General features: G+C 37.5%; 1 protein-coding gene across 1 annotated transcript in view; it reads left to right on the plus strand.

Annotated features, from left to right (window-relative positions):
- Positions 1-6393: 6393 nt before the first annotated feature.
- LOC306848004 (small conductance calcium-activated potassium channel protein 2-like) overlaps positions 6394-20793 on the plus strand; it is a gene marked incomplete at both ends in the record, with an annotated part of 29163 nt that continues 14763 nt past the window's right edge. Inside the window, 2 exons of the mRNA XM_079382306.1 lie at positions 6394-7119; positions 18160-18612. Coding sequence (XP_079238432.1) covers positions 6394-7119; positions 18160-18612 — 1179 coding nt within the window. The remainder of the gene's footprint in view (positions 7120-18159; positions 18613-20793) is intronic.

The following is a 20793-nucleotide window of genomic DNA, read 5'->3' on the forward strand; positions in this document are numbered from 1 at the left end:
TGTCATGGTCTATAGTGTCGAACGCAGCAAATTTGTCCAAATGAAGTTCTTAGCAATGCATATTACTAATGAAAATTTAAGTTTTTGATATATTTACGGTAAGAAATTTACAAAATATCTTCATGGAACATGGTCTTTACTTAATATGCTAATGTTTTTTGGCATAAAAGAAAAATCGATAATTTTGACCCATGCAATGTATTTTTGGCTATTGCTACAAATATACCCCAGCAACTTAAGACTGGTTTTGTGGTCCAGGGTCACATATTATTTAATTGTATAAAATATATTTAATTTAAATAAACATTTAATTATTTTAAAATATATATTTTTAATTAGAATATTTGATTTAACCAAATAAATGACTTTTTCTTGAAAATTCTAAATATCATGCAGATAAAATAACAAAATTTGGTTAACATGATTGCAAAAATGGTAACGCATAGAAAATGGATTAAAAAAAAAATATCTCATGTAATATTTAGTTTGACTTGCAGGTTGCAGGTCTCATTTTTTACCATGTTCATAACCCATGATGACATTTTCCCTCGTTCAACCATATTAAAGTCCTTGCAGCTTACGTGATACTTCAGACACAATGAAGGTAGATTTGCTTTTAATAACGTCTCTGCAGGTACACAAGCGACGGACATAAATGGTCACTGACCCCTGTGGGACGTTCCGGAAGGAAAGGAAATTAGCCTGCAGGCTGGATAATTCCCAGTGGCCACCTTTATCCTCGGCAGGAACACTCTTTAGCACTTAAGGTAATTTATGGCCATAATGTGTCATCAAGCAGCGTCAGAGTGAAAGAACTGTAGGTCATCTGGAGATTGTGCTACACGATAACCTCTCCCGTTTACTTACCTTCCATTAAAACATCTCTCCCATGCAGAATGTTTTAATGAATGTGTCCTTTTCATAACTCCGACATAACTGCCTGTAAAACAATAATAATGGCAATTTCTGGAGACTTCAAATACAATTGTGAAACAATAGCGGTTTAATCAATCTAAATATCTCAGAGCGAGGGGGTTTCAAAGCGAAGATATTACTCCCGTAAGAATGGCGTTTTATTTTTAAACCTATTTGCACATTATTAGTTGTGACCCACTGAGAGTGTTAATTAAACATCCCCTTCCTGCACTCAAGGGCAGTGACTATATTTGGCTAATCTTTATTAGCAGCACTGGTTCATCGTGATCGTTTTATCAAGATCGTTTTAGAGAATGGGCTTCTTAAGTGCAAAATTCTTTGCTGAATGAGTGGTCTTCGTGCAAGATCAAACTGAATAAAATAGCTGATACTCCGCTCAGCATGATGAATCTAAGAGGGAGAGACCCTGCTGTCTTAGAGAGCATCAGGCCTAAAATAGCACGGAGTTCCCTTATCTGTGAGTCTAAGAGCATCACTGATTGATGACGGCCAGCATCTGCCTACCACAAAATGCAAAGTCTGACATTATTCTTTCTAGACGGAGGTAGTAACAATCAGAAGAGATTTTGCACAAAATGCTGGAGATTATCAAGTTTTGTTCAAGTGATACTGAATTCTATGGTCATTAACACAAAAACTAGGAAATTAATTTACATTTTTCAATTTAACTTAAAATAGTTTTGAATTGTTCGTAATGTTTTTTTTTTTTCTTTTGTTTTTTAAGTAAAACAATAATAATTTGCTTAGAAAAATACATTAAAATGCTAAGCAGATATTGTTTGTTTTTTTTCAAATGCAAAAAAAAAAAAAAACATTAGTGGCCTTTTTTATTACACATTTGGTCGCCACATTTATTGCCATAACCCTAACATTACCAAATTATTTAATAATAAACATTAACCAAAACTAATAAATACTTTTTACATTTAAAATAAAAAAATATTTTTTTAGGAAAAGTGCTAAACATTTTGATTTAATTTTTTATTAAATACAATTTTATTATTTATTTATTTATTTATAAAAATAAATAGCTTTTTTTGGGCCCCACTGTATATTTTTTCCAAATTTTGTAGTATGTCCTATTGGCATTGCTAAGTTATTTAGTGGCGAAAATTAACCAGAAATATCAACTACTGATAGATAAAATGAGAAACGGATAATATTTGTATTTTTTATATCATTATTTAGTGACAATCATTAACCAAAAATGACAAATTATTTTTTTTACAATTAAAATTTAGAAGAAATAAAATGAAAATTGCAAAACATAAGCATTTTAATTAGTCAACCCTTTCTTTAATAGACTTTTGGGTCCCACTGTATTTTTTTCCCAATTTTGTACCATGTCCTATTGGCATTGGTAAGTTATTTAGTGGCGAAAATGTATTAGAATTAAAATATATTTGAAAAATTCAAAACTGGTATTATTTAGTGACAAACATTAACCAAAAATGACAATTAATTTTCTACAATTAAATTTAGAAAAAAAAAACACAAGCATTTTAATTGGTCACCCTTTTTTAGTAGACTTTTGAGCCCCACTGTATTTTTCCCACATTTTGTACTGTGTCCCTCTAGCATTGCTAAAGTCTTTAATGACGCACATTAACCAAAAATAACCCTCTATCAATCTAAAAGCAACCCTCCTCACTGCAGTCTTAAATTTAAGCATGAATGGAGGACCGTACACACTCTTCAACACGCTGAACCCTGCTGGTTGTGTACATGTACATCTCACGGATCCATGTTTCCGTCCAACACTTGGTGTGATGTGTGTTGCTCTTTTATCTGAGCTGCCTCTGTGGCGGGAAAGATAAGAGGGTTTGGGAAGGCCTTTGAACTGCTGAGCATCAATCGCAGATTTCTCTCCCCTCTATTTCCTCATCTGCGGACCTCAGTGTATTTGACTAAACAGCCAACCCGAGAAGTGGACGCAATAATGATACCCGACACTTAAAGCAGAAAGTGTTGTGGTCTGTGCAACATATAGTGTTTTGCTCTCCCTCTCTCTCTGTGCCGCTTGTTTCTTTGTCTCCTTATCCATTTGCATGCCAACCCTTATCAAGCTGGGCTGTCCTTTCTTCAGCCTGCATCCTAATTATGCGTCTCAAAGAGAGACTGGCCGGCCCCCTGCATCTGACAAGCGTCTGAGGAAAAAGCTGCATGTCTGATGACTAAATCCCATTTTCTCGAAAAAGCGCCCATCACTCAGCTCACGTATGTTAGGGAGTCTAACATGCTCGCCGAAGGAAATGAGGACGCTGCTTTAAGGTAAGGTTGCCTCTGTTTACAATTATTCATGCTTTTTAAAATCTTGTATGCAGAGATTGAGCTTGTTGGAAAGTTAATTCAGCAATTACAGTTCTAATCAACAAGTATCATTCCTGAGGAAATGCTAGAAAAGAATTCAATTACATTTCTGAATCATGTATTTTAGATCTTATCTTTTAGATGGTAGATTTTACTCTTATTTCAGTATTTCAACTAACTGTTTGCTCAAAGCAGATCACAATAACTGTATTAACTAGCAGCTGTGTTTTATTATACATGACGTGAGGGAAAAATATATTTTTTTTTATGACACGCAAGCATTCAATCTTTTATTTTGTTTTAATATCCATACATTTTGATCTGTTTTGTGGCATACAGGAAGATATTAAATCACAAGTGATCTCAAAATTGTTTTTAAAAAGGGCCAAAGTGTTATAAAGGGTGTTATGGTCTGTTTGTTTGATTATATATTGTAAATGGCGAAGGTGTCATCCCACAAATTAGCGTGAAATCTCTTTCCCGCTTCCCAAACCCCCCGTCAAGGGTAAAGTAATGAACACTCATCTGCTTGTGACAGGGCCTCTCCATCTCTCTCTCGCTGTTAGACAGGAACATGCGTTTCTTCATACAAAAGAGCATCTGCAATGGCAACACAGTTAGCCTAGCGCAAACAGAAAATCAACATGTTTTCCTGAGCCGTTCTCAGAAATGCATTAATCAGTTTGATAGGCTGACTTGAGATTAACACGTTTAAGTGTTCAAATTGACTCTATATCAAACTAAACTGTGATTTATTTGTTTTTTCTCTCCCCCCATTCCTGATATCGAATATAACAGTATATTTCCATTTACAGATATTTATGCTTTATGCAAATGAATCTGCATTAACACAAACAGCTCTAGTGTATTTACAACTATTGATTGGTGCCGCTGATCTTAAGGCAGTGTTGCTTTTCTTCAGGCCTGGATTTATTTATTTTTCTAAGAAACTAATCCATCAGCAGAAAGGCAATTAAAGGTAAAAATCTATATTTAGAGTGTGTGTAACCTCCTCGTAGCTGTGGGCGAGAAGTTCGAATGCAGTTTAATGAACAGGTGGAACGGCAGGAAGAGATATATAAATAATGCACACCGAGAGGCTTTTATATAAGAGCTGTCAGCTTGATTGCTAAAAGAATTACTTATGTTCGCTCTCTTGTACAGGTTAAAATAGAAAACAGATGGCCCTTCTGTTGTAAAAGTGATACCAGGATATTAAATACCTGATAGCCCATAAAATTGCTCTGTTTGTATGGTGTGCTGTTTCCAGGCCCTGAGTGGTTTTACAAATTACAATCTGGTCCCTCCGGGGAGGTTTGATTCTGATGTCAGTCTACAGAAATGTGTTGGGATTGTTTAATTTAATTGAACAGAACTGATTGTGGACAGTTCTACAGATTCTGTCTGCTGAAAATGACAAGTACTACTTAGTTAACACCTTACAGTCAGGTCCAGTGTGTTTACATTAGATAATGCATTAAGTATCACGCACTAACAACAAACAGCATTTATTAGTGTTGATTTAATAATAAACTATAATATACTGTTTGCATCGACCTTATGTTGACAAACTTGAAGGGGTGCAAATGTATTTGTATGTGCAGATATTAACATTAATTAGTAAATGCCGTATAAGTATTTTGATAACATTTCACAAGTAAAACAGCTTTTACAGTATTTGTTTGTTAATTGCATTTAAATACATTTTTTAAATCAAAAGTGTATCTAGTTAATGCACTGTGAACTAACTTTTTACTTAAAGATTAATAAATGCTGTAAAAAATATTGCTCATTCTTCGTTCATGTTAACTTATATTAATAAACAGGACCTTATTGTAAAGTGTTAACAGTATTTTTCATTCAGTTTATGATACCTACTAACAAATTAAACCTTAAGTGTTATTTTTCATTTTAATATGAGTAGATGCAGAATTTGTTTAATGGTCAAACATTAACAAATACCTTTCTGGTGTTCATTCAGAAATATTCAGCCTGTAACCTCTTTTTAGATTAATTTAAATGTTTCCAAATGCTACACTGGGGTCATTTCAGCAGGCAATCCCACACACTTACGTCTCTGAACATGGAGTGGGAAAGGGAAATTAATAATTCATGTGGTTGTAAGCAACATTGCCTCCAAAACCAGCAAGCAAATGATACTTCATTCTGCCCAGGAACCCATACAGGTCTCCAGGACTAATTACTTAATGAAAAAGATCAAATTACCAGCTTTCTTCATCTGTGCCCCAGATCCACTCCGAAGTTCAGCTCCAAACTTTGGCATCACCCTCACTGACATCAACACTCAATCCTGTGAAAACCGACACTATCCTGAAATCTAAACAACTTTACTCTTGAGTTTCAAGGCTTTTTAAATATTGGTTTAGTTGCATGTGCTGACAGAACGAATAAAATGCAATACAAGCATAGTTTATAGTTTGAGAACACGAAGACTGATTTCTTTTCAACTGATGTGCATTTATTCTCTGATCTTTTTGCAGGCCACTTGGAGATGCATGACTGCCTGACCATCAAATTGACCTATTAATATTAGATATGTGATCAGCTCTCAGAAAGTTGTAACAATTTTTTTTTTTTTTTAACATACTGAATTATTAGGCCTTTTTTAATTACTGTAAAAATTATATCATCATTATATAATAAGGTTACTGCATTGACAATTAACCTTGACCAACTTCATATAAAAGCCATGAGTAAAATGTTGCCAGATCACGACTGTGATTTCAGTATTTCTCCGAGTACTAACGTTTTCAGTGATACCTAAATCTTAAAGTGATAAATAGGCTACGTTTCACCCTTTACGCACAAGTCAAATCTGACCGCAATGAAATCGCTCGAGCTGCTTGCTGTTGCTATGGTTACACTCTCAGGGGAACACAACTTTTATTTCTTAGCGTTTGTTCGTTAAACCTGCAGTTACATGGCGATGTATTTGAACTAAGACGCCCCAACCTTTTGTTTCGATTTCCTTTAGGGGGGTTCAAGCTTTAATTCGGCGCGTCTGCGTTCCCCACACCCACCTCAAATCGCAACCGCGTACTGAGCACTTTTCTTAATATACTCATTCATATAAACACTTGGACTGTCACATGAAGGCGGGGCTCCCTGTAACTCCATAGTGACGTGATGAGGCTTGTCTTGGTCAAACCTACCAATGAAACGGGCCTTCTTGACTCCACCGGGGCTGCGCGCAGCGAAAGGGTGCCGGATCATTGCAACGCAAAGCGGCACTCCGCCGCAGGTGAGGCGGGGATGCAGCATCGCTACTCGGGAGCCGTTCATCAGCACCACCACCACCACGCGGAGCACAGGGGTGGCCCTAGACAGACCGCACACCCCTTGCCAAAACAGAGCCAAGAGAACCTGCCCAGCCCTTTCAGTCATGAAGCACCACTCAAAAGCCTAGGGAGCAACCCAAGTCTCGCAGACTGTTCCAAACCCTCCCTAAGTCGGCAGCAGAGTGTTGGAGGGGCTGCCAAAACTGCGAATTGCCAACAAGATCACTGTTCGTGCAGCTGCGGATTGCAAGAGCATCAACAGCTGTTGCAGCAGCATCACAACCCTCCACCTTCCCTCCAGCTACAGGTTCAGCAGCAGCGGCTGCTGAGGAGCAGCCTGCCCAACTGCTGCGTGAGAGGATCCGCGGAGCTGAGAAGCCAGCAGCCGTCTTTGCTGCAGCAGCACCGTGACAAAGACAGCCCGAGATCTGGCGAGCAGCGGAATCTAGCGTGGACGCCTGATAGATGCCAGGGAGCCAGGAATTCCGTTTCGCCGCGGAGTAAAAGCAGCCCGCTGTCTTCTGACAGTCGCCTGTGGTTCGAGGAGAATAAACACAGACACGAAGGCTGTAAGGTAAGCCTGCATACACCGACTCGTTGAAATACGCATCGTTTATACATGCACTCTGTGAAGTTTATGCTTAACAGGTGGCCAGTTTTAGCAATGCGCCCGATTACGCAGGCAGCGCAATGGGAGGTCGTGTTTGAAATCGCTTGCCATTTTTAACACCAAATTACGGCCGTGTGGATGCAGAGAGCTGCTTTGTAGTTGCTAGGTGTTGGTATTCGTGTTAACCTCGAAAGCATGGAAAGAAAGAACAAGCGGGGTTGCTTGCAACAGGCTGTCCATGATTCCCATGATGGCGTTTAATAGTAAGCATTATGAAGCATTCATTCATTCCTACACCTGCATCATTCATGTAGTCTAACCCTGAATAGCCTGCCTCATTATGTGAGTCACAGTTTAAAATTAGTCTGTCTATCTATCTATCTATCTATCTATCTATCTATCTATCTATCTATCTATCTATCTATCTATCTATCTATCTATCTATCTAACTGTATGCCAGTGCATTCGTCGAGGAGCAGGGGCCAGAAAAGCAAGGCAGAAAGGCAAATCAGTGTCATTCATTCCTTGTGGGTGAGTCGACCCTGTTTCTGCCTCTCTGTTCCATTTTCTGCCTGTGCAAGCCAAGGGAAAGCCCCGCTGAGTGGCACTAACATGTACTTCAGGCCTGTATTATTCATGACAGGTTAGACATCACTGCCAGAACGGAGAGACATTAGTATCAGTTTAGTTCACAATGCACAGCAGATGGAGGTAAAACCCATCAGCCATCTCTTCCCATGAAATCTCCCATAAGTCTTTCCCGTTGTTTGCGTCAGTCTGTTTCTTTTTCCCGCTTGACTGATTCTTGTGTTTGACTGCATTGTGCTTGTTCAAAAAAAAAAAGTGATTGCTCTACCTGTGGAGTTGGATTAATTTGTGATTTAATTCATTGTTTGATGCACAGCATTGTTAGGAAGTAATATTACCCTGGGAGCCCGAAAACACATTTAGCTGTTTGTACAAATCGCTCTTTTAGGAAAACCACATTTATGCAGAATTCTCTCCATGGGGGGGGGGTTGTAATTATGTAAATATTTACACAGAGTTTACAGTTAGGCTTCTTCTTGATTGTGCATGAGAGGGAGTGAAAGCACTGGGATGTGCCGTGGATGTTGAGGGAATGACTGGTTCAGTATGAGCGAGCAGGCAGAGGGGAGAATCTTTGGATGTTGTTGCTCTGCAGCTGGCGTTCTGCTGCTTAATCAAGGGTAATTTGTGGAGAGTATAATTGGCTGAGCTCTCTTGTCTCTATGTGTATTCGAAATTAAACTGGCCGAGAGCTCTGCAATGCCTACGGTGTGTGTGTGTTTGTGACTACTGGAACTATGTCAGACTATGTTAAACCCTATTGCTGGGATAATATATAGATTATCAAAGGAGTCGTTCACGCAAAAAAGAAAAAATGCTGAAAAAGTCCTCACCCTCAGGCCATCCAAGATGTAGACGAGTTTGTTTCTTCATCAGTAAACGGATTGGGAGAAATTTAGCTTTATATCATTTGCTCATCCATGGATTCTCTGCAGTGAATGTGTGCTGTCAGAATGAGTTCAAACAGATGATAAAACCATCACAATAATCCACAGGACTAGTCGATCAATTAACGTCACGTGAAGCGAAAAGCTGTCTGTTAATTGTAATAAACTAATCTATCAAGATGTTTTTAACTTCAAAGTCTAAAATACGAGTCTATAAGCCAAATAACGCTTCCTTCAGTGAAAAAGTTTTCTCGTTTGAATCGAGATAAATATGCATAGATCAAGCACAGTTTACAAACAGAAATAGTTCTAAGCAAATATGTCGGTGGATTTTGACATGAGAGTACGGCGGGGGATGGACTTTTTCACCAGAGAAAGAGTTATTATAGATTATGGACATGTATTTTGGCCAGAAACAATGATTTCAAGTTAAAATGGCATAATGATGGATTCGTTTATTACAAACACACAGCTTTTCATTTCGCAAGATGGACTGGAGTTGTGTGGATTATTATTATGGTTTTTATCAGCTGTTTGGACTCTTACCAAATTTTGCCATAAGTTAAATATATTAAGGTTCTGCAATTTTATATATATATATATATATATATATATTGTGGAAACTTAATTTTCTGTAGGGCTGCTTTGCAACGATTTGTATGCGCATTATGATAAAATGCGCTATACAAATCAACTTGAACTTTAAATCATTCTAACGGCTCACATGTGATGCTAAAAACAAACTCAACATAATCTTTGATGACCTGCAAGTGAGTAAATGTTCAGCGATTTTTTTTTTTTTTTTTTTTTTTTTTTTTTTTTTGGGTGAACTATACCTTTGATAAAATAATATGCTCTGAAACTAACATGCTATCATTATTTTGAATTATTGATGCTTCAAGTTAAAACACCTTATGCTATTTCAGGTATAAGGCCTGTTTCATAACACAAGTTTACTAAGCAAGCCAAGTTTATTTCAGTTAGTCTGACTTATTTTGAACCAAATCAATTGCCAATAAATCAGACTAACTGAAATAAACCTGGCTTATTTGGTAAACTTGTTTTATGAAACAGGCCCCTGATCATTCTCTTGTTGTCAATAGTCTGATGAAAACAACAACAAAAAAACTTGGTTACACTTTACTTTAAGTGCTCTTGTTGCAGTGTAATTATATATTTAGGTACCGAGTAATATTAGTTAACAATGGGTTAGGGTTAGGAATACATGTTAGTTGCATGTAATTATACAGAATTTACTGTTATGACTACATTAAGTACCTAACGTATAACAAGGACACTGTAAGATAGTGTTACCAAAAACTTTGATTCAGAAACAATGAGCTTGACTCCACTGCTTTTGTTCTCGTTGTCTTTTAGCCCATGAGAGCCCCTGCAGTTATTTATGTGATAGCGCACTAAATTTCACTGGGGAAATGATAAAAATTATGTTATAAAGTCAATTGCTTGAGGATGTAAATGCAGTCTTTTAACCTATAATGCGGGAAACTGTTCTGGGTGTGAAACATTGTAAAAATCAAGTTTATTTGCTACTTTTCATGATGCTGGAGTTGGACGGACAATTTTGCCAGTATTCCCAGTTTCAACGGCATTTGTTAGATTATTGCTAGGCTGTTTCTTACTGCCTAGATGCTAAATGTTTTGTAATTTTTTTTTTTCACATTTCCAGATAAAGATGACAAAATAATCTTTTCGCAGAAGATACGTTCTTTTTCTATCATCCGCCATGCACAAAACATGCCCATTCGCTTAGAAATTTCTAATCACAAAGCCCTCATGGTCCTGCATCAGCCAGGCAACTGGCATTGAGATGCTAACTGACGGCTTTCTCCAGTTATCATGGTTCAATCTACATAAAAATCACAACGGCTGAAACAAATCACACACAAATGCTTTTCTTATTTTGTCTCTTACATGGTACGGGCCCTGAGGTGCAAATTTATGCAACATAAGACGAGGGAAGATGTCTGGTTGTAAAGATCACATTTTGATAGTGAAGAGCAGTTAGAAAAGATATTCTTGAATAGCGGGATCTGTAATCAGCTCTCAGGTCTGCTGCAGACATTTCATTACAGAAAGAGACATGAGGAACAGAGAGTCCGATGCCACATCTGAATGAGTGCAAATTCAATGTCAAAATAGATTTGCTAAATTGGATTTGTATGGACCAAAGCTTGCAGGGGAGGGTGAATAGGGGCCCTTCAGCTTTGACACGCACAGAAGAGAATATTGGTTAATACGGAAAATTAGCGAAATGTGAAATTGTGAGGCTGAGACAATGAAAATGCCATTCCAACGTGGTGCAATCCTATCCTGTTGCATCAAAATGGAGATGAGCAGATGTTGTTTTTGTGACTGATATATGATCAGTTAAGATATAAGATCATGTATCCCAAATCAGCATAAAATTGCACTCGGAGCGTGCAGCTGTGTGTTTTTAACTGACTCTTCAAGGTCATGCAAATAATTTTTGACTTTGTGCATCTTTGTTGTTACAGCAGCTGTGCTGTCATTTATATTGGAAGCTACACTGTGGTGCATCCCATTGGAAAGAAAAATCACAAATGAGATCTCTGTAATATCCCAATTCTTTCTCTTGACAGCAATGTGATTAAATAGAGAGCAAATGGAGACTTTTGCTTAAAAAAATGGAGTAATCAATGTGCCTCCTCTGGAGTTTCAGAATAGATCAATGTCACTAACTGTGCTGAGATTTGCCAAGTCTGCAATCAAAAGTCTGGGACTTCCCCATGTACAGATCTATCTATCTATCTAGGGGTCAGTTACAGTATGTTGTCATATGATGCTTTTTTAAAGATAATTATTTTGTGTATTTGGTGTAACAGAATATGTTGACATGATTTAATGTTCAAAAAACACATTATTTTTCAAATACTGTACATTATTGTAAGTCCTCTATGCCCTGCCTCTCTCAAACGCTTCGTTTTCTACAAAGTCCGACAAGCACAGTCTGTTCTGATTGGCCAGCTGACACAGTGCATTGTGATTGGCTGAACACCACAAGCACGAGTCGGAAATGTAACAACCCTTTCCATAATCGCGAGCTTTAGCTTTCAAAATAATGTAACTAAAGACAGTTAATAATGTCCTTAGTTTTACCATCAGTTCAGGCCCGAGAGGGGAACAGAGTCACGTGACTGACACAGTGATGATGCTCGTATAGACACACACGACGCGCAAAACTCCGCATTTGAACAGTCAATAGCAAATACTTAAACTAATAACAAAACATACTTGCAGTCGTTGATTCAGAAGCGCCAGATTGTCATAGCAAAGTCAGAATTACCTCCTCTCCTAGATTTATGAAACGGTCATCCATAAAATGCGTTGTAATAACATCTGGGTTGTGCTGTTCTGTTGTAAGTAATCTTAATGATGCCTAAATGCATCTACTTTCGGAAAGGCCAAATAAAGTGCTTATGCTTTCGCATAGAAACACAGTGTCTCCCTGTCATGGCTGCATCAACACTACTGCGGTTACTGAAACCACGCCTTCTTTCTTTGCATGAACCTTCGGGTGGCGTTACACAGATATTTCCACATCGTGACGTAGACATGTGGGGGCGTGTTTGAATGAGCCATTTTAGGGGGGTGTGACAGAGTCTTGACTTTGATAAAGAATATCTCTTTGGTTTTGAGACTTTAGTCTTTGCAACTTCAGGGATCTTATCTATGCACATTCAGCTTATAACACTCCAAAGAGAAAGGAAAACTTGAAATCGCATCTTTTAAAAAATGTTCTACTTTTTGAAACCGATCAAAAATGACAGTAAAGACTTTTACATTGTTCCAAAAAAAAATCATATTTAATATATTATAGTTCTATATATTATTGAGCAGCAAGTCAGCATATTAGAATTATTTCTGAAGGGTCATGTGACGTTGAAGCCTGGAATAAATGCTATTGAAAATTCAGCTTTAGCTTCACATGAATATATTGCATATTAAAGTAGATTAAACCTCAGGGTAATGTCAATATTCATCGTTATTTTTGGGGGGAACAGATGTTAATATATTGTACCTTTTTAACATTTCCAGGAAGAAAGACTAATAGCACAATTGACTACTGGCTCTCTCCAGATATTGCTAGAAAAAGAGCTCATTTGGCAACTGGCAGACCATGCTGGCCTTGGAAAGAATGAAAGTTTTGACAGGAGCTTTGCAATGTATTGCAATTGATCTCTGGAGCTCTTTCATCAGAGAGACAGTCGCTGCTTGTTGGAAATCAGTTCTGAACCTCTGGGTCTGTTTTATTATGTCTATTACTCCATTGTATTTTAAAGGACAATAGATATATTTTTCTCTCTAGCTGAAATAGCCTACAGTATTTCAGAGACATATGTTGAAGTAGAAGGTCTCCAAATATGCACCAAAGTAGGGGTGGACGATATGACCAAAATCCTATATCACGATATGAGTAATTGTATATCACTAACAATATATATAACGATAGTTATTTTTTTTCTTTTAACTTGTGGGTTCGAGTCTCAGGTCCGGCAGGGATTGTAGGTGGGGGGAGTGAATAAGCAACACTCTCTCCACCCTCAATACCACGACTGAGGTGAGACCCTTGAGCAACGCACCGAACCCCCACTACTCCGGGTGTATGTTCACTACTGTGTGTACACTTGGATGGGTTAAATGCAGAGCACAAATTCTGAGTATGGGTCACCATACTTGGCCACACACCACTTCCCTTTCCCTTTCCCCTTTCTAATTCAAGCCTAAAAAAAGACAACAAAAAAAACTCAATAAGATAAATAAACAGTGATGAAATAAGGATAAGAAATTAATTGCAAGCAATAGGACAAAAAAACTACAATAAATAAGAAATGCTACATACGATAGATAGAATTAACACGTGTATTATGAATAGATTAAATATAGTGCTCTCCATAAGTATTGGAACGGTAAAGACAAAATTGCATTTGCAAATATGATTAAAAGATGAATATCTTCAGCTGGTGAAATTCATGTTCAATCGGATTTAAATCTGGACATTGACTTGGGAAATCTAAGACTTTCCATTTCTTTGCCCTTATAAACTCCTTTACTGAACTGGCAGGGTGTTTTGGGTCATTTTTCTGATGCAATATGAAGCACTTCCCAATGAATCTGGTGGCATTTTCTTGAATATTGGTAGGCAAGATGGTTTTGTACTCTTCCAAATTTATCATACATTAAGTCATCAGTAAAGTTGAGAGGGCCTGTTGCAGAGACAGCCATGCATGCCCATGCCATGACACCACCTCCACCATGCTTTACAGATGAGGCTGTATGCTTGGGATCATTTGCAGTTCCCTTTTTCTCTCCACATTTTTCCTTTCCCATCAATAAAGGTTCATCTTTGTCTCATCGGTCCATAAGCACGGTTCCAAAACTCTTCTGGCTCACCTTTGTGCTTTTTTTGCTAACTCTAATCTTGGCTTTCTATTTTTGGTGCTGGTCAGAAGTTTGCATCTTGCTGTGTAGCATCTGTAATTCTGTGTCAAAGTCTCCTGAGGACAGTAGATTGTCAGAGCATCACCCCAGCTTTCTGGAAGTTGTTGGTGATTTTACAGACATGTCTTTTAGGGTTCATTTTCACAGCTTTCATGATTTGTCTGTCATCAACTACTGTTGTTTTCTCAGCCGATCAGGTAGTTGTTGGTTTTTGGTGTCGCTGGTGGTTTCCAAACTCTTGATTTCTCCATGCCCTTTGTTTTTGCTATAGCTCTAACTAACTTCTTTTCTTTTAGCATACAAATTGCTTGCTTTTCTCTCAAAGTCAGCTCCCTCATCTTCATCCTGGTTTGTGTGTGTCATCATCGAATGCAGGATTCAGAATACAGAAGTAATGGATATAACTGATACGACACATTCCCTGCTTTTAATATCTGAAGAATTAATGCAACAGGACACAGCTGATCACTTAGAAAGACCTGTGAGGCAACTGTTCCAGTACTTATGCTCACATCAGATAGAGGGATGAAACTCTAAAAGTGCTGAACTTCTTAGCTGGTAAAACATCTACGTGTTGAATCACCCAATAATAAAATGTTACATTCTGTAGTTTTGTCTCATATTCATCTTTTAATCATATTTATAAATGTCTTGACTCCACAACCAGCAGAGCAATTTTGTCTTTACCGTTCCAATACTTTTGGAGGGCTGTGTGTGTGTGTATAAATAATTTTTTATACTTTTTTTTAATTTCATCTTATTAAAGATACAAAAGGGATTTAGTCAAGAGCAGTAAGGGATTTCCTCTCACCGTTGTTTGATTAATATGAATGGCTGACAGGACGAATATTGGACAGCATCCTCTTTAAGACCGAAGTCCAGATCCATATACTGTTACATATGCATTTTCTTTTTCAGCTGATTACTCTCTCTTAAGACCTAAATCACTGCGTTTATGAACTTGCAAAGCTGAGGTTTTATGACGCATATAAGTCTATGTAATCGTTCAAAGAAGCAAAAAATGCACGCTCCTTTCACACAGAAACAGAGACGGCGCACACATATAGCTCTGTTGTTTGTGTTTCAACGGCTTAAAATCGGTTGTTTTAAAACTGCTGTGCTTAAAAATTTCCATTTCCATGCTACAGATGTAGTCCCTCGTTTAGGAACGAGCTCCTCGTTTTGTCCCAGCTGGTCGTTCTCCTGCTTGGAGCCCTGTGGTGGTGTGGAAAGATCGCAGTCATCCAAATGATGTAAAAGAATTGCTGTAAACAATGTATTTTGCGACATTACGAAATAAACGATAGAGCATAATATGAAACGATATATTTTTTTTGTCCATCCAATATATATAGTCATATCGCACAGCCCTACTCCAACGTGTCTGTTTTCCTACAGTAAAGGCCTGAGAGTCCACACCACAACTACAACAATAACCGCACAGAGGGAAATGTCATTGGAATAATTTTCAGAACAATTTTTCCTGCTGATGAATGATAAAATCATCAGAATCCATCCTGGTTTAAAGAGCTTGAGCTTTTAAAGTGGCAGACGACATAACTGCAGCACATGCCTATTATTAACAGAATGTTATCATGCTTTGGTGTGGACGCTAATATAATTATCGTTTTTGGTGCGAATGGACCTGAAGTGGCTTTCTGTCCTTATACATGCTTGCTTTACCAACCCGTTATCATTACAAATCCATAATAATTTGTTAACAAAATGACATTGTGTATAATGAAATTAAGATTTTGTTCAAAACGTCCTATTACAGTGATGGTTAGGTTACTTTTTTCATAAAATTTGCCATGTATTAGTTCTTTCGACTTTTTATGAAACCATGTTGAAATTGGGGTAACACAATATGCATTTGTAACAAAATATAGATTATATAAACATATTTTATAGATTAGACCTGCTTTAAACAAATTCTTAGCCCTGTTAGAAATATTTTTTGTAGTATTAGTATATTAAATTATATTCAGAGTGTTCCTAAAAGGATACAGACAGTACAAGACTCAACTTTTGGACAAGTTCCCACAGTTTGTTTGTGGAAAACAAACATCAAAAAGTGTGACAAACAAAAAGCTGTACAGAATATAAATTATCTGTTGCCATGTCAGCAGAAAGCCATGTGAAAGACTCACACGAGGGACCTTGGTAGAAATGTACTTTCGGGGGACCTGAATACTTGTTTTTCTAGTCCTGAATGGTATTATCTGTAACCTCAGTTTAAGTGTCAGTATCTAGTAGCAGTTTCTGCATAGATATAGTCAGTACAGCCCAATGCAGTAACATGGATAAACAGAATTTTTCAAATAAAAACCGAAAGTGTCAGTTATGCTGAGGAGGCTGGATGTTCAAGCAGTGATTTTGGATTTAACGTGATCTCTACCGAGGTTCAGCTAAACCAGTAAAACCAGGTATGTGACAGGAACGCTTTCCAGATTTGGTTAACTATGCCTATCAGCAGTGTATGTTGGATATGTTTGCATATGTATTTTCAAACAGCTGTCATTACTCTCATTTCTAATCCATTAGTGTCTCTCTAGTCGGTTAGAATGTGGGTCTTCGTTTTGCGCTGCCTATCAGAAAATGACATTACAGAAGTAGGTCTCTGCAAATGAGTTGGCATTGTGTCAGCCCAGCAGCAGCAGCTAGATAACAGAAACTGATCCTTATTGCCAAAATTAATTAGAACAGTATAAATTCAGAATAAAAATTCAATTCAGAAATAATTTAATAATGTGAGAATATTGTGAGCAGGCTTTTTGTATCATCTTCACAAGCATTATCGCAAGTATTTTGCCACATTTACTGATCTGTAATACAATTAGGTAAAATATTCACTAATTTCCGAACACTGTAAAGAAAAATTGCATGTTCCCATGCTTTCACGGTTACAGTTTTTTATATTTATACAAATTCTTTCAAATCGTTTCACTATTTGTCCCTGGGGTTCATTGATAATGTTTCTTCCACCCGAATAGTTGACTAGTTTTGAAAAGTGATACTAGTGACAAACTATGCTATAGTGATTGTGATAGGCTATTTGGTTATATTCCTGTTTACAGCTTTATTTATTTAAAGTAAACCGTTTCTGTTGTCAGATTGTTTTTGTCAGATTTTGACTGTTATCTAAAATACATTTTCATTTAAGAAAGTTTGTCATCTCATTTGTATTCTAAATACAGAATCAATGTTACACTACCGTTCAAAAGTTCGAGATTTTGTTGTTTGTTGGGTTAAGATTTTTATGCTCACCAAGGCTGCATTTATTTGATCAAAAATAGAGTAAAAACAGTAATATTGTAAAATATTACACTTTTAAATAGCTGTTTGAGTGAGTGAGTGTGACGTGTAGCCAAGTATGGTGTCCTATACTCAGAATTTGTACCCTGCATTTCATCCCTCCAAGAACACACACACACACAGCAGTGAGTAGTGAACAAACACACACCCGGAGCAGTGGGCAGCCATTTTTTGCTGTGGTGCCCGGGGGGCACTTGGGGGTTCGGTGCCTTGCTCAGAGAAAGTATATGAAAGTTCAAAAGAAAAGCATTTATTTGAAACCGAAATGTTTTGTAACGTTATAACTTTTGATTGATTTAGCGCAATCCTTGCTGAATGACAGTATTAGTGTCTTTCAAAAAAATCTTTTGAATTATAGTATATATTGGCCATCAGCCTTTTTTATTGAAAATTTCAGTGTTTACTTTAAAATATATTTCAGTTTATTTTTTCAATCATTGGTTTATTTCAGTTTTTCTTTATTATAGCCCCGTGATGCTTTTTATATAAATCAAACTGTAAATCGTTGATTTCACATGACCGAAAGCTTTTTCAGTAGTTACAGTCAGTAGACGATGTTCCTCCCACATGCGTTATGAACCCTGTAGATGCTGGCATTTATAATGTAATTTTCTAAAGAAATGTCCATTAAATCAGTATTGTTGTGAATCGGCAGTGCTCTGCCCCTCAGCCACCACACAACCTACAAAAGGAATTGATAAAAATCTATAAAATATCTTCTCATTTCTGGCAGGTGAATGTGGATGCCAACAGGCTGAGCCATGCTGGATCGCGGCCTTCCCTGTCCCACGGTGGCCCACAGTATCCTCAGATAGCCATGAACAGCTGCAAGTACAATGGGGGCATAGTCAGACCACTTGGCAGTCTGGGGGCGTCCCGGAGGAACCTAGCAGAGCTGGACTCTGAGACACAGCCTTTGCAGACCCTGCACACTTCCGGCCTGGAGGTGGTGGTCTCCAAAGGGAACGGGGAAGACCCTAGTAAGCAGTCCAGCGAGAACCTTGTGAGGCAAAGACCATGCAGCACTCCGCATAAGAAGAACAAGGACATTGGCTATAAGCTCGGGCACCGGAGGGCGCTGTTCGAGAAACGCAAGCGCCTTAGCGACTACGCCCTGATTTTTGGAATGTTTGGGATTGTTGTCATGGTGACGGAGACCGAACTCTCCTGGGGAGTTTATACAAAGGTAAAAGTTTTGAAGTTTTGAATGGCCTCAATGAGTTTTCTGGACACATAAAAGGATAGTCCACCCAAAAACAAATATTGCATCATCTTTTACTCACCCTCATGTTGTTCCAAACCTGCATTCCTTTCCTCCTGCTGAAGAAGATGGTATTTAGTTGATATTTGGAAAAATGTTTTTTTTCCTTTGACTTCCATTGTATTTTGCCCATACAATGGAAATCAGTGGGAAGCTAGGAATGAAACTATTTAGTTACCAAAAATTTTCTAAATATTTTATTTTGTGTTCCATAGAAGAAATTAATTTTGGAATGACGTGGGTGAGTAAATGATGACAGAATTGTACTTTTTATGGTGAACTATCACACACAATGTCTTAATTTCATTGCAGTGTATATATGAAAATATCTAACTAGGTCAAATCAATTGAAAAACCTATTAACTTAAAAACATTCGGTGGGTTGCACTTGTCAACATGAAATAATAATAATAATAGAAACTACAAAAGCACAGAACAAACTGCTTAAACTAAAAGATGCAAACTGAAAATATAAATATGAAAGTGAACTCAAAGTATTAATAATTACTATAATCATATGTAAATAATACTAAAACAGCACTCTTTGAAGCTTATATTTTTGCTTGAAGTTTTTGCGTCATGCTGTATTCTCTTTTTTTTTTCTTTTTTTTAAATAACATTGGTTGAAAAATAACACACATTAAGGCATTCCTAGATTATTATTTTTTTAAGTTTGCTCCAAGTGTCTAATACTTTTTGAGGCTGCTGTATGTGTATTAGCATGCATTTGTTGGATGCTGGTTGAAAACACAGACTTGTTGTTAAGAAGTTCAACCTGCTTCACCAAGAAAACCCATTGTATTGTAAAAAGAAGATGGCTATGCTATCCACACGTTAGACCAGCACCTGACCCACTATTAAAATTCGTGCTTGTGTAAGATGGTCTTTTTCAACAGGGCAATGATGCGTCACAAGAATTCACATGTTAACCTCTGCTAAATTAGCTTTATACATCTTACTTCATCCTTAGTACTTTGATTCATACCATGTAATTAAATGCTGCAGCATATTGAAGTCCAAGAGTGATCTATTTATGACCGTTTAAAGACACCAAAGGATAAATTCATCATTGACATCGGCTACTTTGTGCGCACTTCCTTAATGGATTAGAGGCATCAGAGAGCATCAATCAATGAAATCTTCATAGCATGCTTTTGACAATTACAACGTGTAATTTTTTTTATATAAGTATGTGCACTCTTTTATCCCAAGTGAACAAGCTAATAGGCTTTACACTTAATTTTTTCCTTAATTATTTTAGGGACCTTAAATGGCTCAGCTATGGAAAGAGCAAGTTGTACTCACCAGACCTTCACAAATTGCCATTTTTTCCATAAAGTAAAGATGGTGATAGTATATTATCACTAATGACATATTGGCATGACCGTAGGCCATCTGTCAGTGCAAAATATGGTTCTGAAAAAAAAAATGCTTAAAGCAGCCAGATTTGCTGGTCTTACAGTAGCTGGTTTTTGCCTACAAGTTGTCATTCTCATATGATTCTACAGTATATCTGTTTGTTAATTCTTTTGGCCTAAGTGAATCGCTGGCCCTGAAGTTAGTTAGACGATCCCTGGAGTAGAGCTTTCTTTTTTTAACTTCCCCTAAAGCATATTTCGATGCCTTAGCCAGCACATCATGTTCCAGTGTATCAGCAGAGTCAGACAGGTTTAATGAGCTCCAATTGCACTGATCTCATGAGGATTGTCATCCAGAGAGAAAGAACCACAGCTAAGATTGAAGGACAGAAACAGGAAGAGATGATTGTTGTTAGTTCCTCTTCTAGTCATGATTGTGTGTGTGTGGGGAAAAAAGGGACTGGACTGGACTTATGGGTATACTTTGTGTTAAATCATTCTTGGCTACATCTGTTGGAATTAGTTAAGTGCACAAGCTATGTTTCCCATCTGGAAAAAAACCCCAGCCTCAAACAGCTGGTTAAAGTCTAGCTCAAGGATACTCAGTCCCGTTCTTGGAGATCTAATTACCTGCAGAGTTCAGTTCCAGCCCTGCTGTCTGTAATTATGAAGTGCTGCTGAAGATCTTAATTGGCTGGTTCAGTTGTGTTTGATCAAGGTTGGAACTGAACTTTGCAGGAATGTAGAT

The sequence above is a fragment of the Barbus barbus genome, assembly GCF_936440315.1.
Source record: "Barbus barbus genome assembly, chromosome: 28".
Classification (NCBI taxonomy): domain Eukaryota; kingdom Metazoa; phylum Chordata; class Actinopteri; order Cypriniformes; family Cyprinidae; genus Barbus; species Barbus barbus.